Consider the following 27184-nt stretch of genomic DNA (forward strand, 5'->3'; position numbering starts at 1 on the left):
TGTTTGAGACCATACAATGACTTAACAAGCTTACATACAAGCCCCCCCTTGCTGTGAAAACCTAGTGGAAGATTCATATAAACCTCTTCCTTCAAATCTCCATGAAGGAAAGCATTATTAACATCTAATTGACAAAGATGCCAGCCTTGCACAGTAGCCACTGCAAGAAGGCATTTGACAAAAACCAATTTGGCAACGGGGGAAAAAGTCTCTAGATAGTCAAGACCTTCCTTTTGAGTGAAGCCCTTAGCAACCAACCTTGATTTATACCTTTCCACACTCCCATCAGAATTATATTTCACTTTATATACCCATTTACACCCAATGGTCTTCTTATGAGAAGGTAAAGAAGTGAGAATCCAAGTATGGTTAGCTTCAAGAGCAGAAATCTCAGCAGCCATAGCATTTCTCCACTTGGAATCCTTAACTGCCTGGTGATAGAACTTAGGTTCCTCAATAGAGGAGATCATGTTACAGAAGTGCAAGTGTTTAGATGATAACCTGGGAGATGACAAAGAAGAAGACAAAGGGTGGCAAGTGCTGGAAGATCTGATTACACCCGTAATCAGCCAAATAGGCAGGTTTATTACTGACCCTAGCAGATTTTCTAAGGGAAACAGACTGAGGAGGGGGCAAGGAAAGGGATTGATCTGGTAAGACAACAGGAGGTGCAGTAGGTAAGGATATGGACTGATCAGACAACACAGCAGGATGAGCAACAGAAAAAGAAGGAAACTGATCTGGAACAGAATCAGTGTGAGGAGTAGGCAAGTGTATTGGTAAGGAACCAATCAAAATGGAAGAAGGACTAGAGGAAATATCAAAGGTAGGATTACAAGAAGTAGGTAGAGGAATTGATAAAGGGGGAGAATTAGACAACAAGGATGTATAGGATGGAGAAAAAGGAAAGATTGATTCATGAAAGATGACATCTCTAGAAATAGAAATCTTCCTAGTACGCAGATTAAGGACTTTGTAACCTTTCATATTGAAGGGATAACCAAGGAAGACACAAGGCAATGCTCTAGAGTCAAATTTCAATCTATGAACAGAAGGAGTAGAGATGAAGCATAAACAGCCAAACACTCTAAGATGATTAAAAGATGGTTGTTTATAAAAAAGAAGTTCAAAAGGGGACTTGTTGTGTAGCAAGGGGACATGTAACCTATTGATGAGGTAGGTGGCAGTGAGAATACATTCACCCCAATAGGCAGAAGGAAGGTTAGATTGAATTTGGAGTGATCTGGCAACGTTCAAAAGATGTTGATGCTTCCTTTCAACCACAGAATTTTGCTGTAGTGTATATGCACAACTCTTTTGATGCACAATACCATAAGCACTATAAAAATCAATTAAGGAGAATTCAAGGGCATTGTCAGACCTAATGGATTTAATACCAATGTTAAATTGGGTGTGAACCATGGTATAGAAAGAAGGTAAAAGATGCTTAACATCAGATTTTGATTTCATAAGGTACACCCAAGTAGATCTGGTAGCATCATCAACAATTGTAAGGAAAAATTTGAAACCATCATGGGTACAAATAGAATATGGACCCCAAACATCCACATGAATTAATGAAAAAGGTTCATTACACATATTATTGTGAGAAGGGAAAGGCAATCTTTTCTGCTTAGCTAAAAGGCAGATGGTACAAACATCAGTACATTGGGCAGAAAAAGAAGGTAATACACTGTAAAACTAACATTCTACTCAAAGATTGATGACCTAATCTAAAATGCCATAGGATTGACATGTCTTTATGAAAAACAGAAGAAGAACAAGCAGATTTGGGAAACTTGTGAATGGAAAGATGATCTAACAGAGAAGGTGTAGTCCTGGAAGTGCTTTTTTGTAGCAGATACAAACCATTATGGACTTCACCCACTCCAATCGTCTTCCAACATGAAAGGTCCTGAATGAAACAATATTGGGATAAAAACACAAGACATTCGGGCAATTTTTGAGTAAGTTGGCTCACAGACAACAAATTGAATGAAAAAGAAGGGACACAAAGAACATGATCAAGAATGAGGGAATTAGATAGTTTAACAGTGCCAATGTGAGTGACATGTGCTGATTCACCATTTGGCAATTCCACAACACAATGAGAAACAGTGGTATAAGACTGAAAAAGTGATATGGAACAAACTATATGATCACTTGCACCTGTATCCATGACCCAAGTATCTATACCAAAGGCAGTTCTGTTCACTAGTTTAGTAGAAAATATGGAGTGCTTGAGATTACCTGCTAGGGGTGTGGACTGAGAACATGAAGCTTGATTGAAAGCAACATTATTTGTCATGGCAACAGTGCTGGTCTGAGTCTCATCCCTTCCAATCATGGCAAGTAATTTTTTTGCATTGCTCTATTGTAAAAGGAAAGGCTTGCTAAGTGGTAATAGCTGAGTCATGAACAATATCAAAGGATGAAACTTGATTAGCCCTTGGTTTGGTCTTGTAGCCAGGAGGATAACCATGGAGTTTGTAACACTTCTCCATGGTGTGTCCACGCAAACCACAGTGGCTACAAGTTGGCTTCTCCTTTCCTTTCTTGAAGATCTTGGAATCAAGGTTCATAGTTTTTGCGCAAGTGCTGTGGACTCCACAAAAAGACCATTGCTGCTGCCTTGCCCAACTGATCTTTGCTTCTCATCTTGAACCAACAAAGAGAACACTTTCTCAACAGATGGGATAGGATCCATCAGCAAAATTTGCCCTCGAACATGAGAGAAAGAATCATTGAGACCCATCAGAAATTGCATAACAGCTTCTCTGTGGTGAATCTTCGAGATCTTCTCATTCACATTACATGCACACTTCTCACAAGAACAGGTAGGAAGTGGTTCGTAGTTCTGTAATTCATCCCATAGAATTGAAAGATTGGTGAAAAACTCAGTCACAGAGAGTTCACCTTGAGAAACACTTGCTAGATCCTTCTGCAATTGATAAACCCTAGGTCTATTACCTTGGGAAAACATGCTTTGAAGCTTATTCCAAACCTCCTTAGCAGTTTTACGATACACCATGCTTGTGGCAATCCTGGGAGAAACACAATTGATGATCCAAGAAACCACAATATCATTGCATCGTGCCCAGCTTTGAACCAAAAGAGGAACTCTCTCCATGGCTGAGGTTAGAGGAACTGATCCATCAATTAACCAGAACTTGCTCTTGATCCTAAGAGCTCTCTCCATAGAACATGCCCACGTAGGATAGTTCTCACCTCCAATCAATGGTTGTGAAACTAATATCGCACCAGGATTCTCAGCATGGTGAAGAAAGAAGGGATGCGATTCATCAATGGTGATGCTCGTAGAATCAAAGGAAGCCATGGATAAAGCTTCAAGACTCTGATGAAGAAAACCCTAACTTTTGGGGAAAAAAAAAATTGGGAATTTTTTTTTTTTTTTGAGAAAACTTAAGCGGAAGCCAAAAATAGCTCTGATACCATATTAGGAAAACAGAGGAAGAAGAATTTCTGTTGTATTGAATTAATTGATTACAATAGTGCTCTGTTTATATATATACACGAGTAAGGAAAAGAGAGGATCTAACTAACTAACTTACTGCCCTCTAACTAACAGAACTAACAACCATCACGTGCTATTCACACGCCAGTTACTAAAGCTATATAAAATAAAACAAAGGCTACAGGTCGTATAAGGCAGAATAAGAACAAACATACAAAACTCTGCTCACTGTCGTTTAAGCAGAGTTGTGGAGTTTCTTCTTCTCTTGGTCTTGTAATTTATCTTGAGCCTTGCTGTTCTTATTTGTAGTATCTTGACAGAAAGGATATAAGAACCATTTGTAGTATTCAGCTTTGGGTGATATTCTTTTAACTGTTAGCTTGTTGGATCTCGTTAGGCCTTGAGGTCTGATGTATTGCAATCTAGTATGTTTTTTCTTTCCCAGTATTATCTGCTAATGCTACTGAGGCTTAGAGGAACAATGTCATATTGTGCTGTCCATTGATGACAATGGTCTTGGCCTTGGCTGAGTATAACCCACCAATAAAAAAATATCCCTTAATTACATATGTAAAAAGAGAACCACGGACCCACTCAACAAAATCCAGATGAACATATCCAACACGTTTGGGCAGATTATCTGCTCAAAAGGTTTAGACCTTCTGATGGAAAGGTTGGAATTAAGAACCATTTGTAAACATTTGGCATTGGTGGTATTCTTTTGACTGTTAACTTGTTAGAAAAGCCTGATATCTTGCAGTAAAGATCTTTGACCTCTGAGGCCTTGAGGTCTGATTTCATGCAATGTATGTGCTTTTTTTTTTCCTAGTGTCCTCTGTTAATGTTACTGAGGCTTGGAAGCCCTAATATCGTATAATGCTGTCCAATGATGTCAAAGGTCTTGGGCTTGGCTGAGTATAACCCACCGAAAAACCCCCTAAATTATGTAAAAGTATATTATGCTTCCATTTCATACAGCATCACACTCACCATGTGTGGGGCTCATACATAGAGTGTGATGCTATATGGAGAACACCATATACCTTGTCCAGAATTATGAATGCAAATCCTCTTCCAACAAAATCCAGATGAACATATCCAACAAGCTTGTGTAGATAGTTCTAGCTACACTTGATAATAATGTTCACATGCTAAACACAAGTACATTATAGGACTTCGAACTAGTCATCATAATAACAATTGAACTAGACGTTGAAGGTTCTAGAAAGACTATTTGAAGTATTTTTAAAACGAGGTCAATTGATCCAGCATTAACAAATAATGAATTTGGTAATGGTAACTAGTGAGATTAACATACTCAATGAAGTGATATGAACTTAGCAAACTTAAAAACTTATGTGCAGAAAATAAAATTAAATAAAAAAACCAGAAAATTAAATACTTCTGTCCAGCATATAACATTAGAAAGAAAATGGAAATAAACCAAAAATAATGTCATGGCTCATGACATTAGGCATATTTGTGATCTACACAAAATGCAGTCAAATTAAGGCTCATTGTGATTGTTTACATCTTTCAATTCTATCTTATATAGGACTCAATACATGCTCACACAAAATAATCATACAATTCAATCCAATCCATCAAATCTCAAGTATTACAATTTTCTCCACTTATTATAATATTATTGACATCTATGATAAGGATCGTGTTTCTCCACTTATTATAATATTATTGACGTCCATGACAAGGATCATGTTACATTACAGTGCTCCCAAGCCACACAAGGATCGAGTTGCCTAATATTATTTGTTATGACTTGAGGAAAACAATAGCCATATCTATACTATATTCCAAACAGACTAATAAAGTTACAATTAAGAACTCCTCTTAATTACATATATGTCACAACAAGTCATTTAATTGCTTAAAGTCAACTGAAAAATACAATTAACTTAGAAAGATTAAAAGTACGATAATATCTTTAAAATTATATAAAGGTCATATATGCGAAAGACTGTGTTTTGGTCCACCGCACAACAAATCCAAAAAGCCCAAACGTGAGGCCCCAAAACCTGATAGTTGGACCTTCGCATCCGTGCATACAGTTTATGCACTGTCGCACAGCCAAGAGGCCCATGACCAATGCAACATAGCTTTTCAAAGAAACAAAACTAGCCAGGCATATATTGTATGCACAACAAGTTTTCCATTTTGCCCAAATTTAACCTTCTAAGAGCATTCACTTTTTTAAAATTTTAGCTACATAAAAAGTCATTTTATCTATTTTACCTTCACACATCCTACAGCAGTGAAGCTATTTTAGTTTTCAGCGCAATAAAATAATATAAATACTACAATAAAATAATATTTCATTCAACCATCAACACACAACCACAACCACCATCAAACCCATAAAAATCACTGCACAACCACAACACTGCCATGCCCATGAAAACCAGTGAAGAAGAAAAAAAAAAAAAAAAAAGCAAAAAAATCACAGCCTGAAACATAAACCCAACCTGAAACAAAATCGAAACCCATGCCCGAAACAAAAACCATGCCCGAAACACAAGCACAACCGAAACACAAAACTGAAATGCCGAAAATAGAGAAGAGAGGCCAAAATGGGTCAGGTCGACGGCGACGGGTCTGTGGCGGCTGGGCTCGTGCAGATCGACGATGGTTTCTATGGAAGAAAGAAGGGTCTGTGGGTCTGTGGAGGAAGAAAGAAGAGATGGAGAGGCAGTGAGGAGAGAGAGAGTGAGATTGAGAGAGATACCAGAGTTGAGAGAGATACTGGAGTGAGTTGAGAGAGTGAGATTGAGAGAGATGAGGTTCAGAGATGAGATGAGAGAGAGAGAGAGAGAGAGAGAGGTGAATGATGAGAGAGCAAGTGGCCTTTTTTTTAATCAAAACTGAAATAAAATAATATATTTTAGCAATATAACAATATGCCTCCCCTGCTATGAATGCTAACACAGGCATATAAGCTAAAAACATTTGATAACCATGATAATTGCCATTGTATGCACAGCAAAAAGCCATACTTATTACCCCTAATCACGTGCATTTAATGCATTGTTGAACATACCTTGAGTATTGCACTTCGTGCAATTGTTCAATTCCCTCTCACAAAATTTTCTACTCTTTTAACTTTCAATCTCAGCTATACCTACCTATCCAAAAAAAAAAAAAAAAAAAAAAAATCTCAACTATACCTATATTGCACTAAGCTGGGTATTACACTTGATGCACAGCAAAAAAAAAAAAATACTTTTCTTTTTTTTGATAAACAGGGAAAAAAAAAACATACTTATTACTCTAACCATGTGCATTTAATGCATTTTCGAACATAGTACAATGACCACTTGTTTCATATATTAGTGCATGCACCTCTACCAAAAAGGAGAAATTATACTGTCATCTGGTGAATCACGTTATTTGTCCATATCATTCCACTAAAAAACTCCCAGTTGTTTAAAATTGCCATGTCAGTATTTAGTTTTTGTTTAAAAAAAATTTCTAACTCAATAATTTTAAATAAGTGGGAGTCTTTTAATAGAGTGGTGAACCATGTCATTTGTCCACCATGAGGACTTTATAAGTTCTCCAAAAATAGGGCTAAAATATGGATTTAAAAGAACTGCTCAACCTTATATAAAGAGAAGGCTAGTTGAATTCCACTATAAATAGCTCCCCTACTGGCCTCGTTAATAAGTCCAAAAACATCAAATAGAGGTCTAATAAGAACTCTGAAGAGTCCTATAAACTTAAAGAATATTTAGAGAGGTGCATGTAAATTTTTTAGTTTACCATTTTTTAGCCATTAACAAAGAAAATATGTGCAATTGACAATCCACTATTCTATGTGAAAAAATAAATGACATAAGCTTGAAATTAATTAGGCTAAATTATAAATTACATCCTTTAACTTTAACATGTTCTCAATTCATTCATTTAAGTTTCATTTTTTTTTTCCTCCTCTCAATTTAGTCTTTTAACTTCAACTCATTTTTAATGTAGTCCTTCTGTCCAATGCGAAATATTAATCTACCAAAATGACGTTGTTTTGGAAAGTGAAAAATACTAAAACTTTTTAGAATTATGATTAAATGATTAAATTCATCATTATTTAATAGCTTAAACTTTTGGAACAACTCGTAATTTAACAAAACTATTGGTGAGATTGGACCACTAGAGTGGACAAAAAATTGAAAACAAATTTAAGTTAAATGACTTAAATTAAATATTAAAAAAATTAAAAAAAAAAAAAAAAAAAAAAAAAAAAAAACTCAGCATAAAACCTATAATACCTATAGAAAAAGTCTCTCCTTCAATTGCATCCTCCTTACACCAACAGCAAGATTTGGTGGTCCAACATACCAAACCTCCATGGAAGTCTTTGTTGTTATATCCTGCGAGCAAAAGAAAAATAGAAATAGAACTCTATAAAAGAAATAAGAAAAAAAGAAAAAGAAATGGAGCATGAAATGAATCAGAAATTGCATTGCTTTGGGGATTAAAAATAATTGATGAGAGAGAGAGAGAGAAGTCCAAAGAGTAGGAAAGTAATGGGATGTGGTTGAGTGTATGCATTAGTCACGCTATAATGCTCTCAATAAAAACTATCTTTCAGTTTCAGCTGAATCAAAAAAATAAAAATTCCCAACAACTCAAATGGAAACGCAGAACCACAAATATATTAATAGACCATCAAGAATAGAAATAAAGCAACTACTCCATTCTAAAGAATATATATGGCAACGCCACACATTATCATTTAGTTCAAAATTAGAGAAAACAAAGAACAGAGAGGCACTACAAGACATGAGTAAAAAAAGAAAAGAAAAGCCCAGGACAAAACAAAATGAAGTTTGAACTTACGACTGACCAATAAATTTAGCAGTGCAGCAACTGATTCATTTTTTACATTTATGCCAGAAACACTATTAGAAATACACAGGAAATCAATGAAACAAACACTTACAAACATTAACAGCTTATGGCATAAAATTAGTCGGAAGGGAAGGCAGAAGCAAGAAACTTTTTGTCCTTCCTGATAATTTGCAAATTCTTGGACTTCATTAAAAACATGACCGCCTCCTCATTAAATTCCATCATAAAGGCCAACTTGATCAGCTCAGAGAGTGCACCAACATGGACCCTTTTCTCCCATAACACACCCTCGGATATTGCTTCAGAAAAATATGTAGCATATTCAATGAGATTCCTATATCCACAAGATCTATCCAACTTCTCTGCGAAAAATGTTGAAGCCTCTCTATCCCAGCGTATAATTCTGCTTGCTCTTGCATTCATGATCTCCCCTGAAGATAGCGATAAACTGTAGTTTACAATGATCGGTTCAACTGTCTCAAAGAAAGTTATATTCAGAAGCCCTTGAATAGTTTCATGCCTCCTTTTTGCTCCAATTTTCATCACAGGATTTGCAAGATAACCAAGGATTAGCATAACCAGACCTTTTGTAATCAAAATCCCCTTTGGACTCACTTGACTGAGTTGAGCAACATCCACTGAGGATGTTTCTTCCTTCTTTACAGATTCAGATATAGTGCGAACACCTATTTTCCTGTAAATTTCAAGCAACTTTGTCTGAGATAGAGAAGGAATGCTTGGCTGAGGACACCAGACGAATATTGGTCGAGAAGAATGCTGTTCAAAAAGATCCTTCAGTTGAGGATCATCAGCAATAAAAACATCATGCTTGTTGGACAACAAAATTCCATCTGAGTCAGAAGTACCAACTGGTAATTTCATCAACCTCTCAGCCAGAGTGTTTGCACTCCCGTGCTTTGAAACAAAAGACCAGAACTTACAACAGTCAGCATATGACAATCGATGTCCTGAACTTTCCCAAACCTTCCAAAGATTACAGTAATTGTCCACTGAAGGATATTTTCCAACACCAAAAGCATTGGAGAAAAAGTCAAGTAACTCAGGTTCAAAATATTTGTCAAGAACTTTCAGCTGCGAACTGAAGAGACCGTCCTTGTCATGCAAAACACATTCACAGGGGCTGACCCACTCTCCATTCTGACTTCCATCTGGGATCCATATCCCTTTTGCAACTTCAGTGTCTGGATCCCAATTAAATAGACTCAAGTAATTGTATATTCGAACTACAGCAGGCAACTGAACGTGGAAATCAAGGTGGCTGGCAATCAATGAGCATCCGCCTTCAACATCAAGGATGACTCCTATTGCCTTGAGCTCTTCTTTGTACTGTGCAATATTAGAATCATAAAAATCTTCATCAATAAAAGGTCCATCTGTCCGCTCCAAATAAGAGCCCCACCTAGGGTCGAATAATAAGCACTTTTTTGGAGGCCTATAACCATTAGTGGTTTTTAACCATTTCCGAGAAATTTGTTTTAGGAACGGATCTGGAAAGGAGTAATTCACTTCTTCATTTAAAATCCGTATGCATTCCAGCAATGAAAACACATTTTCATTAGTTATGCAGGCAGGATCCATGGGAAAGTGAAGACAAGCTGCTACAAACTTCACACCATCTTTGAATTCAACAATAACCCCCATGTTCTTCAGCTCTTCCTTGTATTTATGACTGTCCTTGCCATAATAGTTGTCACTATCATCTAAGAAAGGGAGTTTGTCAGTAATTGGTAAAATTGACTGCCAATCTGGCCCAAACAGAATGCAATCTCTTGGAGATCTTTTATCACCAGGCCTAGTCTGCAACCACTTAAGGTCACGGATGAATTTTGTAATATCTGAAGGAAACACATAATTGGTATTTTTTAGCTTCCTACAACATGAAAGAAAAGAGAGAACAATTTCTTTAGTCATTGAAGATGCCTCCTGCTTGAATCTTTTAGCAAATGCTTTGACCGCCTTCCCAAAATCCACCTTCACCCCAGTTTGCTTCAACTCATCTCTGTAAAAGGAGATACTGCTTCCATGGAAATCATGATCAATCAATGCAAAACCTTCAAAAACCTGTAGAATGCAAACCCATTCAGGGTCAAACAAGAAACATTCTCCCGGAGGCTTGTACCCAACATTCGTCTTGAAGCATTTCACACCTCTCAACACCTGAACAAGTTTGTTAGATGATCCTAGATGATGCATACATTCCAGTATCAAAAGAACTGCCTCAGCTGTCAGAGACGAGCTTGGAGGAGATTTTAAGTTGTCTACAACAAGCTTATAACGATCACTGGAGCCAATTGCCACACCAAGCGACTTGAGTTCCTCTCTAAAAGAAAGGATTTCCTCTCCAAAGTAATTTTGATCGATGAAGGGGATGCTACTGATTTGTGATGCAGTTTTCCATTCCTCATCAAACAAAACAGCTTCAACTGGAGACCTGTCACCACAGCATGTCCTTAGCCATCTCTTATTCTTGATACTGTTGATGAACTCATCCTGGGGAAGAAACTTTTCCCTCAAAAACCTGATGAAATTTAGTACAAACAGTACTTGGTTTCTATTTAAAGGGAGATTTTCTGTGAAATACATAAGACGCTTTCCAATAAATTCACATGCTTCTTTATACTCAGACATGACTCCAATTTTCTTCAACTCCGCCTTATACTTATTTATTTCATCACCATAAAAACTTAGATCAAGCAACGGAATATCAAAAAGCACCGATCCTTTCTGCAAAATGTTTCCCAATGAATAGAAAAGCATGAATGACTCTGAAGGTGGCCGGTAACCATGACAGCCACTACTAGTAATTTTCAGCCAGCTACCTTCCTTTATGCATTTCAAGAACTTTTTGGGAATGTAAATTTCTTTATGTTTCATCTTTCTAATCCAATCCAACAGCAAGAATGCATTTTTCTTGGTGAGTGGTGATGATACTGTAGGAATTGCAGCATTAGGAGGAGATATATCAGGGATATCAGAAGCTTCAACATGAGTTTTAAGGAACTCCAAGAGTCCTTCTCCAGAAGCAAATTCATTAGCAAAACAGCCTGGTTGCAAGTAGTCTTCTACTAACTCAACGTAGCCTTTCCATCGATTTGAACCAATCAATCTCACCCATTTGCTTCCCTTGGCAGGCACAAGAACCCCTTTCCCGTGAGTCTTTATATTTCTATCGTTATCCACAAGTGGCATAGAGCGACATAAATCACGAACCTCCTGTTGGGAAAGAAAAGACTTTTGAAGCGACTGGTACAAGAAGTGAACAAGGGCAATAACAAGCTTCTGGCAAGTATTGAGATGCTTATTTAGGTGATGTGCATATTCATAGACCCTTATACGACCAACCTCCACATGATCTTGTAGCCACTGCAGCACCATATCCCTCTTAGAGAAGATCCAAATAGCTTCTTGTGTGCTTTTCGGTAAAAAAAAGTAATTGGCTGGACATTTAAATTCCTTGTTCCAATCAATCAGCCATGAGATATGATCAGGATGACTGGATAAGAACACCACTCTGTCACGACTCAACTGCTTGGATTCATTTATGCTGCCCAAAGACACATTGCCATCAGGACCCACATATTTTATTAGTGGTATGTACTTGATGTCGGTAGAGTCAAATTTGAACCTCCAGTTATGAGAAATAAACAGTAAAAGATCCAAGTACACGTCCTCTGACACTTCGTCAATAAGTTTAGAACTTTGGATATACTTTGCGTACCATTCGTTTTTGACTAGTTCCACACCCAAGAAATTCAATATGTTATCATATTCTGCTTTATCAAATGAGGAGCTCAAAATGTACTTTCCATGTGATGAAAGATGAAACAAGCTCACCTTTTGCTCCCTTGCCTTCTCCAGAATGGTCCAAAAAGCAGGCATAAGCCTACCAACTTCATGAGGTTTATGAAAGATCTTCTGCGGTGTGTAAGACTCACTTGGAAGAATACTTTCATCGAGAAGCTTTGATTTGATCGACTCCCTGACAACATTCAACGTTTGATAAGAAGAGCTGTCGATGGGAATGAACCTGAACATGGAAGCTAAACTTGACACTGGAGCATTTTCAGTATTTTTAACTAGTGAAACAAACGCATTGATAAAAGCAGTGGGCACGCAGTCAAGAATCCCTTGGTTCCACTTGTTGTCCAAGAGAATTGTTTCCCTTGATGAGGCAAGAAGAAAATCTGCCTGAACTATGAAGGGAAAGTTGGTAAACATCTCTGTGGGAAGAAATGCATAGATCCCAGGTGAGCTCACCCCCCTGTGGAGGCGCTCTTTCAAAGGAAAAGCCAATGTGATCGCCAACTCTTCAACTTCCATTCTCCTTTCCACTTTGTTTTCCTGCTTAACAGGAAAATTTTGCTTCCACATAAAGTAGCTGCATTCTCCCTTGTACCCCTTATCCTTTTCATCGGCAGAGAGATGGAGTGTGTAGGACACAGCATCGATGTTCTTTCTTACCACCAATCCAGTCTCACTTGTAATAGCTATTGCACTTACAGTATTGAGACTAGGATCCTTGCTATGTTCCCTGATTGAAAGCCGCCTAATGTTTGATAGGAACAATAGAACTTCAGGACGAACATTTGAGAGTTGCTGCTTCACCGGTGTGACCTTATCAAACTTCAGAGGTAAGGCTATCGTTGTTGTTGGAAGAGTAGTCCCAGAACCATATATTTTTTTGATGTTAGAAAGAGTTGGGTTCTCTTCAACCCATTCAGGAACTATGTACCCGAGATTGCAATGTGGGCAAGGCTCTTCATTGAATCGTATCTGATATCCATTGCTGAATATGTATGGCTGAGAACTAACCAGAAAAACACTCTTAAATCCAATTCCTACATATTAACCATCGAATAAGCTAATTAGGGCAATAAGAGAATAGCTAAATTATCTTGTCCGGTAATTATCAACATCATTATGGTTTTTTCCTTTTCTTTCACTATAATTGAGTATATAACACAAAATACTCTGCATCAATATCTTTTTTTAATTTATTTTTTAAAAAAGGGTTCCAACTTTTAACGACACTAGTTGTCAACCCGTGCAATGCACGGGAAAGCTATTGATAATAAGATCTAATGAAATTTAAAAATAGGAAATTGAGTTAATATTATGCATATTATAGACATTTTGCAAGATATCATTTTTTTTTTTTTAAATGAACGGTCATAATAAAATAAAATACAATGGGAAGAAATATTTAATTTATATGGCTTTTCATAGTTTAAAAGTGTTGTATAGCATAGAATGTTATTGGGTTGATAGGACAGATTTTTATATACTGTTAATACCAAAAAAATGTGCTTCTGTTGCCAATACTCACTACAAGTGCATAGTTACTAAACCTACAAAGTAATTCACAACTCTTAAATTAATAAAGCAAAACTATCAAAAGTTTTACACACACACGCTTAGAACTACAACTGTTTGAACACATACATATATTGTACAACCAAATCTTAATTTTCTCATCAACAACCTTTCAAAACATAAATTGCAAAGATATAAACAAATACCATGGCATGAGGAGGACACACCAAGCTTCAAATTTGAGTAGTAATGTTAGTTGTGGTAATAATTGTTAAATTCTAAGGTATTAGGAACTAATGTATTAGAACTTCATTTTGTAATGTTGGCAAACTATGATCAAAACGTTTTAGTCTTGTTTAGACTTGCTCAAATTATATGGTTGTATGTAAAGTTGGAATTGAGTAGCTGTAGGATTTACTGTGTAAATCTGCCTAACTCGATTGATTAAGAATTAGACTCGACTGATCGAAAGTCGTGCAGATCGTTTTTCTGCAAAAATTTTCAACTCAGTCCAAGTCCGTTTAATGTGTAGGGTTTTATGTGTTACTCTAAGTATAAAAGGGAAAACCCTAGCCACGTTTTGAGGTTGCTCTTTATGCTGTGTGTGTAAATCTTCTGTGAGATCTAGAGGTGGTTGCCTTCACATACACTTAGGGTTTCCAAGATTCAAAATTATGTCAAGAACTTGGTGATTATTCAGTTGCAGATTCAAGAGCTTAAAGATACACAAGCGGGAGTACTTGTACTTGCTGGGAATTCAAGAAAGAAGTAGTCCGTGGACTCGGAGCTATCGTGGGGTCATGGTAGTAAATTTCCTACTCGAGGTAGCAATAGGATGTTAGTGGTCTAAGTCGCTATTGTGTAAACTTCAATTCTTTCATAGTGGATTCGGTTTACCTTGAGGATAGCTAGGTTAAATTTTCCTCAGGTTTTTTACCGATTTGGTTTTCTTGAGTCATCATATCTTTGTGTTCTTTATTTTCCGCACTTTACATTGATATGATATATGTGTGTTAACCTAGATTTGATAATTTGACTAAGTTAATCACTTGGCTAATTAACTAGGTTAATCTGGTTGTGTTTTAAGGGGTCTAAAAATGTACAATAATAATATAGACAATTCAAGACATGGAACAATATCAAAATTATAACACTTTATTCCATTATCTTTTATGTTGAATCCAAACAAACAATTATATGTAAGATTGAATGATAATTTTAATCAACCAAAAACGACAGCTTTAGTTAAGAAAGCAAATAAATAATATAAAGAAAATCAATTCTAAACATAACAAAAGAAGAAGATTGAGAAAGAAAATCTCAAGTACATATGAAAGCAGAAATTGCAGTATAAAAATAAAAAATAAAAAATAAAAGAGAGAGAGAGAATGTTACCTTACAAGTTAAGTTTAGGGTTTTGATTTGGTAGTTGCTAGGGTTTTGCAGTGGGAAGAGAGGAGTCCTAATGAAAGTCTCTCTCTTTTTTCTTCATCCTAATGGCAATGCTTTTTATTTTATTTTATTTTTTTTTTTACGTTCCTCTCTATTTTGTTTTTTAATCCTAACGTGAGTTTTTCTTTTTTCTTTTTTCTTTTAAATCCTAACATGAGTCTCTCTCTAATATTGCAATTCAATTATAAAATAAAATAAATTATAATGAGGTGTAAATTCGTGAGGCTTGCAAAAATGATGTGTCAAAATTTTAAAAGGTCAACAAAAAGTCAAAGTCTTCCGTTTTATATTATATATAGATTATAGATAGATAGATAGATAGAGGAGGTGGGGATGTTGCAATCTATTAGTGACTGTCAGAATTCCATAAAATGGCAATATTTGAAGAGCTTGGGTTAATGGAGAGACACACGATAAGGTTGGAGATAGAGTAACACCTGAATCTAAGGAGATAATCAATAAATGTCAACCAATAAATCTAAAAATTTTAAAAATAATAAAATAAATGATGACATGACGCTTTTGTGGCTTAACTGAAGCGTGGCAACCTACACTTTAGCTTTTAAATATAAAAATATGTATGATGCTTTGATTTGAGTATTTTATATATTTATTTTGCAATTTAATAAGGCAAAAACAAAGAAAATGTCTTTCTATTAAAAATATCCTATTCATGAAAATTTTGCATAGGATATTATAATGTTAATTATACTCTCTTTTGTTTGTTTCTTTTCATATAATTTGCTGAGAATGCATTAACAAGCTGGTTGTTATTGTAATTATAACTACTACCAAAAAAAAAAAATCATTATATATGTGTAAAGAAAACATGGAAAATTGTGGACTCATTATAATCCTTTGAATCATTATCCAAAAGAGGATAGACATAAAAACTTAAGAGAGTCTTGAAGATAAAGTTCCCTATTTATTTCTGAACTATTGTTGATTCACCTCTACTCCCAAAAAAAAATAACACATTTGTTAAACAATGATATAACCTATAAATTAAACAAACAAACAAAATAGTTATTTAATAGATACCAAAATCCAAAAAAATTAATAAATAAACTATTTTTTGTAAAATCCAACAAAATATGTTTGTGCTACACTTGAAACTTTATATACTTTCTCAATTTAATATTCAAACGGATAGACTAAAGCATTAGGTTGCAGATAATAAATATGGAAAAAAGTACATAACACATGCGCAAAATAAGAAGAATACTTAACATGCAAATCATTATAAAAAATTAATGCATGGCCAAATTGATATATACTCAAAATAAAAGTATGTTTGCGTGTGTTTTATGTGTATCAGAAGTCGGGTATTTATAGAACGTTGCTTCTCATCCAAATTTAATTAATTCATGTGTTTTGATCAATATAATGCAACATCATAGGAACAACGACCTGAAACAGTACTACATGTCATACAAAGAAGAATACCAACCAAATATAAGTTTTGTACTAAAGATACAAGTAAAATTGTACAAACAAATTGATTCCTATAAAACTATTTTATGCTCAAAGTTATACAAACATTAGTCTAAAGTAAACCCATCCAAGCACTGGGATTCAGAACTTTAACACTAACCTTAAAATAATATCAACCATTTCAAGCTTTTAGGAAAAATAAATATTTGGTCACAAAATAACCATTCAATCACAAATTCTAAACACAAAGAAGGAAATATGTGAATTGAGAACATGCAAATACATGAAGAATAAGGGGAGAAAGAGAAAGAGAGGGAGGTATTGTTGCCTTGGTGAAGTTAATTTCCCTGCTGGAACCCCTAAACTTCATGTATTAGAGATTTTTTTTTTGGAGGGAGAAAAATGTATTAGAGAGATTGAAAGAGACAATCCAAATATAAGAAATATATAGAGTTGAAGTTTTTGATTGTTTTATTGAAAGAAGAGGAAAGGATGTAGAAGATTTATTAATGGTTTTAGTAACAATCATATATCAACATATGAAATGTTGTATAAACCCATAAAATGTAATGGTTAAAAAACGAGTAAACTTAAAAAGTAAATGGAGTCTATCATAGCAATGCAATAGGAAGTATGAATAGATGCTGAATGAAAACAGCAAAGAAAAATATTGGCAGCTTAACATTCAAATGAAAAAAAGAAGAAGGTAAAATTGGTTCTTATGCTTATAAAGAAGGAGAAAGAGAGAGGTGTAGAGATATGCTTAATTGGAAGTTAAGAATCATTACGGTAATAGGAAAATGAAAGAGGAGGAAAGAGAGTACAGATATTATGATAATAAGGAAATGAAAATAACAGGAAAGAGAGCGTAGATTTTTAGGTTTATGGGTTTATGGAAGGGGAAAAAAACATAAATTTTTTTAAACCCAAATTTCATAATATATAATTAGATTTGTGTTTTAGGAGTGATGGACAAGGAAACCCCCCCAACCCCCCACCCCCCCCAAAAAAAAAAAAAAAAAAAAAAAAGGAAGGAAAGAGTGGTTTTGTTTTTTCTTAGGAAACGTAGATTTTGTTAGGGGTGATTTAGTTATGGTAAAACATGACTTTTGGGTTACTTTAAAAAAATCTAAGGGAAAAAAAGAATAGGAAAAAAATTGATGGAGTATTTAAGTTTATAGTGGATATTAATTATAATGGTGGAACTTATAGTGCATATTTTTGACAGATGCTAAAAAGATTGACTTGTATCCATAATTGTTTGCCACACGGCATTATTTGTCATATCATACCTAATTATTGGAAGAAGTTACAATAGATAGAGGAGGTGAAAAGGTTGTAATCTATTGGTGACTATTAAAATTCCATATAATATCGGCATTTGAAGAGTTTTGGTTAATGGAGAGACACATGATAGAATAGGAGATAGAGTAACACTTGAATTTAAGGAGATGCTCAATAAATGTCAACCGGTAAATCTAAAAATAAAAAATAAAAAAAAATAAATAAATGATGATATGACGCTGATGTGGCTTAACTAAAGTGTAGTAATAATAAATGCTATGCTTTAGCTTTTAAATATATATAAATTTGTTCATTGTAGTTTCTACAAGAACATCACAAGTTTTCTAAGTACAGCAATGTTTTCGAACTCATATCTTATACTTAAGCCATTAAGTGGGGATTTTTCAATCAAAAGAGTAAAAAAATCGAAATAAAGATGGCAAACAGATATATATATAATTTATTTATTTATTTATTTCTTCCTCCACATTTAAAACATATACAAAAACATGTCTAGAAAATATTTTCAAAACTTGTTTTTAGCCATTTAGAAAACATATTTTAAAAATGGTAGACCAAACAGCCCTAGATTTTCATTTTAGATTCAAAGAACCATTTATGGTTTCAAGGATTTGCATTTAATTATAAAAAATTTTGGCTCTAGTCATTTTACTTTGTCTTTATGTCCTTGGCTAACACCTTGTTTGTTTTGACATAAAACATTTCTCAAAAAATATTTTCCTTGTTTTCAAGGGTTTAGGACAACTGAAAAAATAGGTCAAACTGAAATAATTTTTTGTTAAACAGGAAAAACACATTCTTTGGCCAAAACACATCCTAGAATCATCTACATTGATAGAAATACCCATAAACTCCAAAATGGCCAAACAAACCTCACAATTTTTAGAATGCCTTGGAAACTACAAAATGACAAAAATAACTTGGATAACCATAAAACGATAAAAATAAACTCTTGAAACCTCTAAAATGATAGAAGAAACATTAAAATTTCCAATATGACCAAATTACTCTCAAAACTGACATAATAACCGAAATACCCCTATACCTACAAAATAACCCAAATACCTTTAAAACAACCACTATGACTAAAATGCCCTCTCTCTTTTTCACTTTTTAATTTTTTTATACCATCTAATTGGGGGAGAGAGGATTTTAATTCTCTCCATTAGAAACACCAGGGGGTTTCAATTAAGCTATAATGCTCTTGGCGACTAAAATACCCCCTAAAACCACCAAAATGACAAAAACAAAATCGCTAAACCATTGAAATGACAAAAATATCTCATGAATCCTCAAAATGACCACAATAGGGCCCAAAATTTTGGGAAATGCCAAAAACAATTTAAAAGTTGTATAAAATCAACTTTAAAATGTCAGTTTGGAGGTTTCAAGTGTTTTTAATTATGATTTGAATGTGTAATTTTAGATAATAGTTTAGTTTTTTTTTTTTTTTTCCCCTCTTATTTTGATTGCTCTTANTCTATGCCAATTTGTTGTAATTCAGCATTAGAAACTCTGTATTTAGGTGAATCATGTAAGGGTAGTGTGTAAGAGAGTGTGAAGAAAAGCTTAGAAGTGTGCAACTCGCAGAGGGCCTCGTGACTGGATCTCGCAGCTTGCAAGTTGCCAAACTGACACACGTGTGAAGCATGCAGGGGAGCTAAAAGTGACGCTAGCTATTGCACTATAGGACAAAAGTCCTAGGCTGGCCAGGCTGTTAGCTTCGCGACTTGAACTTGTGACCAGTCCAGTCGCGAGGCAAGTTGCCAGGACCACTCTGTTTAGGAAAAACTGACTCTTCGCATTTCAAACACACACCAGTATAATACCCTTATACCCACGAAATTTAGAGAGCTTCTAGAGAGAATTTTAATACAGAAACCCTAGAGAAAAACAAAATTGACTCATCCACAATCTTCATCTTTGATTCTCCAAATTCCTCTACTCTCACCCTCTTCATTGTTACATCCTTAAGAGGTACATTATTCAAATCCTTTCTTACCATACCTATATCTGTGAGAAGGTTATTTGGTGCTTGGGAAGCAATTAGGAAATGACAATTGATATTGTTGATGCTATGAGACATATAGCGGAATCTGGTAAGCTCAAAAAAAGAAACAGGTTCGGTGTTATTTCGTTGAACAAAAAGCTTGAAGGGCTTAGGTACACTGGGTCTAGATCTAGGCTTGGGAGGGTCTTTGATGTAGGACACAATTTACTATTTAATTATTGTAATTTATTATTTTTGGTATTTTTATGTAAAAAACGTTATTTTAGGTTTAGGTGATTTATTTCCTTATTTTTAGGTGCATTTAATGCTTTTTAGGTCAAATTTGATTCCTGTTATGGTTAGGTATCAATTAGGAGTTATTTTAGATTATATTTTCTGTCAGTCAAGTTTTAAGGAGCCCTTAAATAGGCCCTTAAGTCTGTAAACGTTTTTCATAGTTTATTATCAATAAAATTCAGACTTGTGTCTATTTTTTCTGGTGGATTCCAGACCTATCACCTTGTGGATTCAAGGAACCCCTCGTGGATTCGAGGTTTACTACCAGAAACTAACAGTTTAGTTTCTGTTCCATCAAGAGAGCATCGTGTGTGTTTCTCTTCAGGCTTCCGCGACATCAGTTGGTATCAGAGCCTTGACTTACCCTGGTCTGATTGCTAACCGGCGAGACGGTAACCACCACCACAACAACGACGAATAACTTAGCAGTATTACGTGACGTACAACAAGCACTCACAAATATCTATGCTAGGATGGCGCCGTTGAAGAATGGAAACAATAGGGATAACTGCAGCGGAGACATAACTCACGGGCAACCTATTGGTAAGCAAATTTCATATAGACCTTATAAGAGAATTGCAAGTTTTAATGGTTATTTTTTAAAAGAAGATTTTCTTGATTGGTTACTTGATCTAGAGGATTTATTTGACTATGAGAATATTTGTTATGAGAGAAAAGTTGGACTTGCTTTGTATAAACTTAGTAAGTATGCCTTATGTTGGTGGGAACGAGTACAATCTGATAGAATTCGACAAGGTAAAGACAAAATTCGATCATGGCCAAGGATGAAAAAGATGCTTGCTATCAAATTTTATCCTTTGATTGTGAAGAAATCTTGTCGTATACAATACAAGATTATTATTGGCCAAGGAGTTCATACTTGAATTATTTTGAAGAGCCAAATATTCCACCATTAAAGGAAGAATTACATGTTAAAGAAAATATTGTTCTTGAAGAATATGGAGAGTCAAAGAAGAGAATATCGAGATTTTTGAGGAAATTAATGAAGGCCTTGTTATAGAAAAGAACCTAAAATCAAGATTGTGGAGGAGATTAATGAAGACCCTATTATAGAGAAAGATCTTGAGGTTGAGATAGTAGAGACCATTAAAGAAGAAATTATAGAGGAAGTTGTCAACAATCTCGATGAAATCAAATTAGATGATTGCAACATTCAAACTCCTATTATTTTATTGGGAGACATCGAAACAAAGTTTATTGATTTTATTGGGGTGGAAAGATTTGATTTGATTATTGACTCTTATTTGGTGAATATTGTCAATTACATGAAGATCAAGGGAGAAGAAGTTCAAGTTGTCCAATTAATGACTTTCAAGTTTGGCAAGAAGACAAAGAAGGTGAAGTATTCAAAGTATTTGTTCTCTTGGCATGGGAGATTTCAGATTTCAAAGATGAACTCGAGGACGAGTTTGTTTTAAGTGGAGGGGTCTGATGTAGGACACAATTTACTATTTAATTATTGTAATTTATTATTTTTGGTATTTTTATGTAAAAAACGTTATTTTAGGTTTAGGTGATTTATTTCCTTATTTTTAGGTGCATTTAATACTTTTTAGGTCAAATTTGATTCATGTTATGGTTAGGTATCAATTAGGAGTTATTTTAGATTATATTTTACTGTTAGTCAAGTTTTAAGGAGCCCTTAAATAGGCCCTTAAGTCTGTAAACGTTTTTCATAGTTTATTATTAATAAAAATTCAGACTTGTGTCTATTGTGTTATCTGGTGGATTCCAGACCTATCACCTTGTGGATTCAAGGAACCCCTCATGGATTTGAGGTTTACTACCCAGAAACTAACAGTTTAGTTTCTGTCCATCAAAGAGAGCATCGTGTGTGTTTCTCTTCAGGCTTCCGCGACATCAGTCTTCAGCTGTCCATGTATCCCAACTTCATTCTTTAGAGGATTATTGACCGCTTGGAGAGCGGCGGAGAGGTTTTATGCTAAGGACTTTGGTTTCCTCTTCGATAACACATCGCTGTGTTGTCTTTGTGTTCGCATCTCTTTTCTCTTAATCTTTGTCATTTAATTTCTGCTGTGGATGTAATTTTATTTGGTTTAGATTGGTTTATCAATTCTATTTTAGCTTATGTTCATGTTCCACACATATATTGTTTGATATTAAGCTTGAATTGGTAATTTGTAATTTTTGAGTCTAAATGTTCATAGGTGTTTTACACACATTTTGAATATTCACACCCAATTTTACAAGAGGATTGAACTAAAGGTTATTGGTGACTAAGAATATACATTGGCTTATCTTTCTCAAAATTGATTGTCAAATATTAACATTCCCTCATACCTTGACTTGTTTGTTAATGTTTTCTACAAGCTGTACTTTGACCTTGCAAAATTTCATCATGCAAGAAGATTTATTTATAGATTTTATGCTTTGAACTCTCTTTCCAAGGCAACAATATTTCATTCTTGATTCAGGCAACTATTGTAACCCATGTTACATATGACTTTTAAGTGCGCATTACTAACTTTCAAAACTCTTAAGTTAGAATTTATCACTTTAGAGAATAATATGCAAAAGTTGCTCCTTTTGTGAATCAAGGAATTTTGATTTTTGACTTAAACAAGTAAGTCAACAATGTCATGCTTGTTCTGAATTCTTTCCATGTCAACCCAATTAATATTATTAATAGTTTTCTTGACAAAATAGCATTTTGAGTAAACCATATATAAGAAAATTTGGCATTACTAATTCTCATAACAATACCTATAGTATAGTGGCTAGTATAAGCTGTAATTCTAGGAAACTCAGTAAAATACCTTTCTCTCCAATATAACCACGTTTCCTGTTGCCTTTCTTAGTGGACCGACCAACACTGCAAATAGAGTCAATGTTTTTCGATGAGAAACCTTTCTCATTGTTGAATATCAGCAATGTTGTTGGAGCCCTTGTGTTTGTAATGTCCTTAGAAGTTATGATAAACTCAAGAGATGGATCCACTGCCTCCAAGTAATCATTATCTTCAGCATTCTAACAAAAAAAAATCAACATATACATAATTCAATAAAAGTAAACCCTATTCTTCTGCTCCATAAATACATCTAACACTAAGCCCTCGTTTGGGAGGAGTGAATGGAATGGAATGAAAAGTAACAAAAAGAATAATTTTATAATATTCTTCCATTCCCTTGTTTGAGAATTTTAATGGAGAGAATGGAAGCTTGTTCCCTTATTTAGGATTTTAAGTGGGAATGAATGGAATACGTAAGAGGGAACACTCATTTCTCTCTATTTCCTTAAATGTTCAAATTTTTATTCCCCTCGAAATTGGGAGGAATGGAATTAGATTTAATGAATTTTTTTTACTAAAACTCCCAAAATACCCTTATATATTCAACCATTTATTTTAAAATAGGGTTCTAATAGTATATTGTCATAAAATGATTCTATTCCCTTTCTAACTTTGTTATTTCCAAACAAAATTACTTACATTCCATTCCTTTCCATTCTTTTATTTTAAAACATTCAATCAAGGTTACTTAATTCCATTCATTTTCATTGCTTAACTACATTTCATTCTATTCCATTTCTTTCCATTCTCTTATGATCATTCCATTCCATTACATTCTATTCTCTTATGAACTTCTAATCAAAGTCTAAGCCCTCACTTGGGAGGAGAGAATGGAATGGAATAGAAATGAATGAAGAGAATAATTTTAGAATATTCTTCCCTTCTCTTGTTTGGGAGTTTTAATGGAGGGAATGGAAAGTTCATTCCCTTATTTGGGAGTTTAAGTGAGAGGGAATGGAATGGGTAGGAAGGAACACTTATTCTTCTCTATTCTCTTAAAACCTCAAATTTTCATTCCCCCTGAAATTGTTGAAGGGAATGAAATTAGATTTAATGAGTTTTTTTACTAAAACTCCTAAAATATCCCTATATATTCAGCCTTTTATTTTAAAATAGGTATCTAATAGTAATATTGTTATAAAATGATTTTATTCCTTCTCCTCTATGTTACTCCCAAACAAGATTAGTTACATTCCATTCATTTGCATTCTTTTATTTTAAAACATCTAAACAAAGTTACTACATTCTATTCCATTCATTTCTTTTTACATTCATTTCCCTTACTTAAATACATTTCATTCCATTCCATTCCATTCTTTTATGATCATTTCATTACATTCCCTTGTGAACTCCCAAATGAAGCTTAAGGGTGGGTTTGTTTGGTTGAGGATCGAAAAGTAGAAGGATAGAAAATTGGGAGGGGATGAAAAAAAGGGAGGATAGAAGAGATTTTACTTTCCTTCATTTTTGTTTGGTTAGGGTGAACAAGTGGAGGGAAATGGGAGAATAGAAAATATGGTTTGTCTAAATTTACTCTTATGTCCTTATTTCATTATATATAAGAAATACTTTTCTTTGTAATAAAATATTACTTATTTATCAATTTTAATATAATAAAATTTTATAAAAATTAAAAAATTATATCTATTATATATTTTTTTTCTCTTTATACTTATATTTATTACATTTTTTTTATTAAAAAATGGAAAACAAGAGCACGGAGATGAATACTGAACAAGCATAAATAAATAAATAAATAAGGCTACAACATAACAAGAAAAGACACAATAAAAAAGCATTAGAAAAAGAAAAGAAGAGAGAGAACAATAAAACTGGAAAGGAACAAAAAGATGAAAAGAAGGTGACAAAAACCAACAGAAAATAAATAAATAAAGAGAGAGATGACGTAGTCCAACATTAGAAAAGAGGGGCAAATATGTTACACACCCAACTCAGATTGTTACCTGTGTTTTCTCTATAAATTGGAGAGAACATTCTGGTGGGATTGGAGAAAAATATTTGGGCCTCACTAAAATCCTTCCAACTTCTCAACTCCGACCAAACAACTCCAAAATCCATTTTCTCTCCTTTATTTTCTATCCTCTTTGTTTCACCCATACCAAATGGACCTTAAATTTATTTACAAAACTCGTTTTTTCTTAGAGATGAAGGAGAGAAAGAGACCAGGCGAATGCATTTTCCCTCATTTAAATGTTTTAAAAATTAAGCAAAAGAGTACTCCACTTTGCTTGGATGTTAATTTAGAAGAAGAGAAAACGATAATATCATATAAATTAACAATTATAACCATCTTTTGCTAATTTTAAGAGTTTCTCTATGGCCCTAACAAAATTTCAAAAGCCGAAGTGTTTGCTACCATAAGTCAAAATAAATTAATATAAAACAAGATTACATTCAAACCCACCACAACTTAAATCAGGGTTATTGTGAAAATGTTATGAGGATAGACTTTCTCTAATTTTGAAGTAAAGATTAATTAAACCTTCTCTATTCCCATCTCTTTATTTCCCTCTCCTCCTTGAGAAAATCTATCATGTATCTATCATCTCATATGGGATAGATCCTTGTGTATCGGATACATGTAATACCTACTCTCTCCCTTCTATCCAAACACGATTGTAAGATAAAATTTGCGAACAGTACATACAACAAAGTGGTGTCCCTAGTGGGCCCATGTAAAATTAATAATTTGTCATCTGAGTGAGTTTGGCATCAGACAATTTCTAGGTTAAATTCCATCTCAAAGATAAAGGTCAAAACTAAGGTTTTGTAACTAAGTTTTGTTCGAAAATAAAAGTTAATTAAAAAAAAAAAAAAACTAATTTTGTTACTTGTACAGTAAAAAAGTAAGAAAAAAGCACAATTAGAAGCTAAAATCATCTAGCCACAGATGTCTGTGAAAAAATTGTTAAAAAAAAAAAGGTGGTGTGAAGTATTAGTCATAACTCATAAATCAAGGGCAACAAAACAAATGATAGCCAACTTAACATTATCAAACATTTAGGTTAAATGTTATTACACACTTAGTATTGCACACACTTCTTTGAAATATTATTTTTGAAAAACACTATTGCAACAGTAAATGTGTGGTAATCATTACTCAAACATTTGAAAATATAATTTAAGGAACAATTACATGGGCATTTTGATATTCACAAACATAAACATTATTGAGAACCAAAACAAAAAAAACACACACACACACAAACATATACTATTAAAAAAGAATGAATGAAGTTGAGAAAGTAACCTGAATGAGTTCCATGAGAAAATGTGCATCCTTGGCATAAAGCTCAGCAGAGAGGTTCTTGACAGCCTGATGAAGATCTTCTGTTAATGGGTTCTGTTCCCCTCCAATGGAGAACTTTGTTCTACGTATCTCTTCAATGTGTTCTCTTGCTGCAGCCTCCATATCTGTAAGTAACAAAACACAAACACAGAAAACTGAAAAACCTGAGATTTCTGCTTTTGCTTAGAGAGAGAGAGAGAGAGAGACGTGGGCGAGTATGAAATGTAAACACCTGTATAGAACTCTATATATAGAAGGTGGTGACCAAGTTTACTTATTAGCTTAGCTTACTTCTTGAGGAAATAACAAAGCTGAGAGAGAAAAGTAAAGGGTCGTACTGAAAGTGGAGCTTTGCATACTGATTCGACCTCTTGGGCCAAAATGTTTAAAGACCGTTGGTCTCTTTTTCATTTTTCCTAAGGGGACTTTGACTAGAGAGTAGAGAGTGTGGAATCAGAGTGGACGACCAAGACTTTTGGACTTCAATTGGTCTCCTTTTCACTTTTTCCTTAATATTGTCTTAGAAAAAAATATGGAACCTTGAAATATGTTACTATTTCTTTATCCCAATTGTGACTGTGCAGAGCGTAAGTTACGGAGAAAAAATTGTAAGTTTATGTGCAATTAGTAGGAAACTACGTGATTACTTAGATAAATTATTCAGATCTAGGTTAATACAATCAATAAAATCATATCATGCAAATAATGCGGAAATATAAAGAACACCACGATATAATAACCCAGAAAAACCTAACGGATAAAAAACTTATGAAGGATTTAACCTAGTTATCCTCAAGGTAAAAACAAATCCACTATGAAAGAATTGAAGTTTTTATAATAGAACTTAGACCACTAATATCCTATTGCTACCTCGTGTAGAAAACTTACTGCTATGAC

The 27184-nt window shown here is 34.2% G+C and overlaps 1 protein-coding gene across 1 annotated transcript; it reads right to left on the reverse strand.

The window, feature by feature from the left end:
* Window positions 1–8212: 8212 nt before the first annotated feature.
* LOC111998780 (uncharacterized) lies at window positions 8213–26410 on the reverse strand. The gene is made up of 3 exons (XM_065767833.1): window positions 26249–26410; window positions 22946–23156; window positions 8213–13194 (listed from the first exon to the last, which is right to left on the reverse strand). Exons 1-3 carry the CDS (start codon window positions 26408–26410, stop codon window positions 8453–8455), a joined length of 5115 nt encoding a protein of 1704 aa, XP_065623905.1. The 3' UTR covers window positions 8213–8452.
* Between the last annotated feature and the right edge of the window lie 774 nt (window positions 26411–27184).

This window comes from Quercus suber, unplaced genomic scaffold, assembly GCF_002906115.3.
Source record: "Quercus suber isolate HL8 unplaced genomic scaffold, Cork oak 2.0 scaffold_853, whole genome shotgun sequence".
In the NCBI taxonomy this organism is placed as follows: domain Eukaryota; kingdom Viridiplantae; phylum Streptophyta; class Magnoliopsida; order Fagales; family Fagaceae; genus Quercus; species Quercus suber.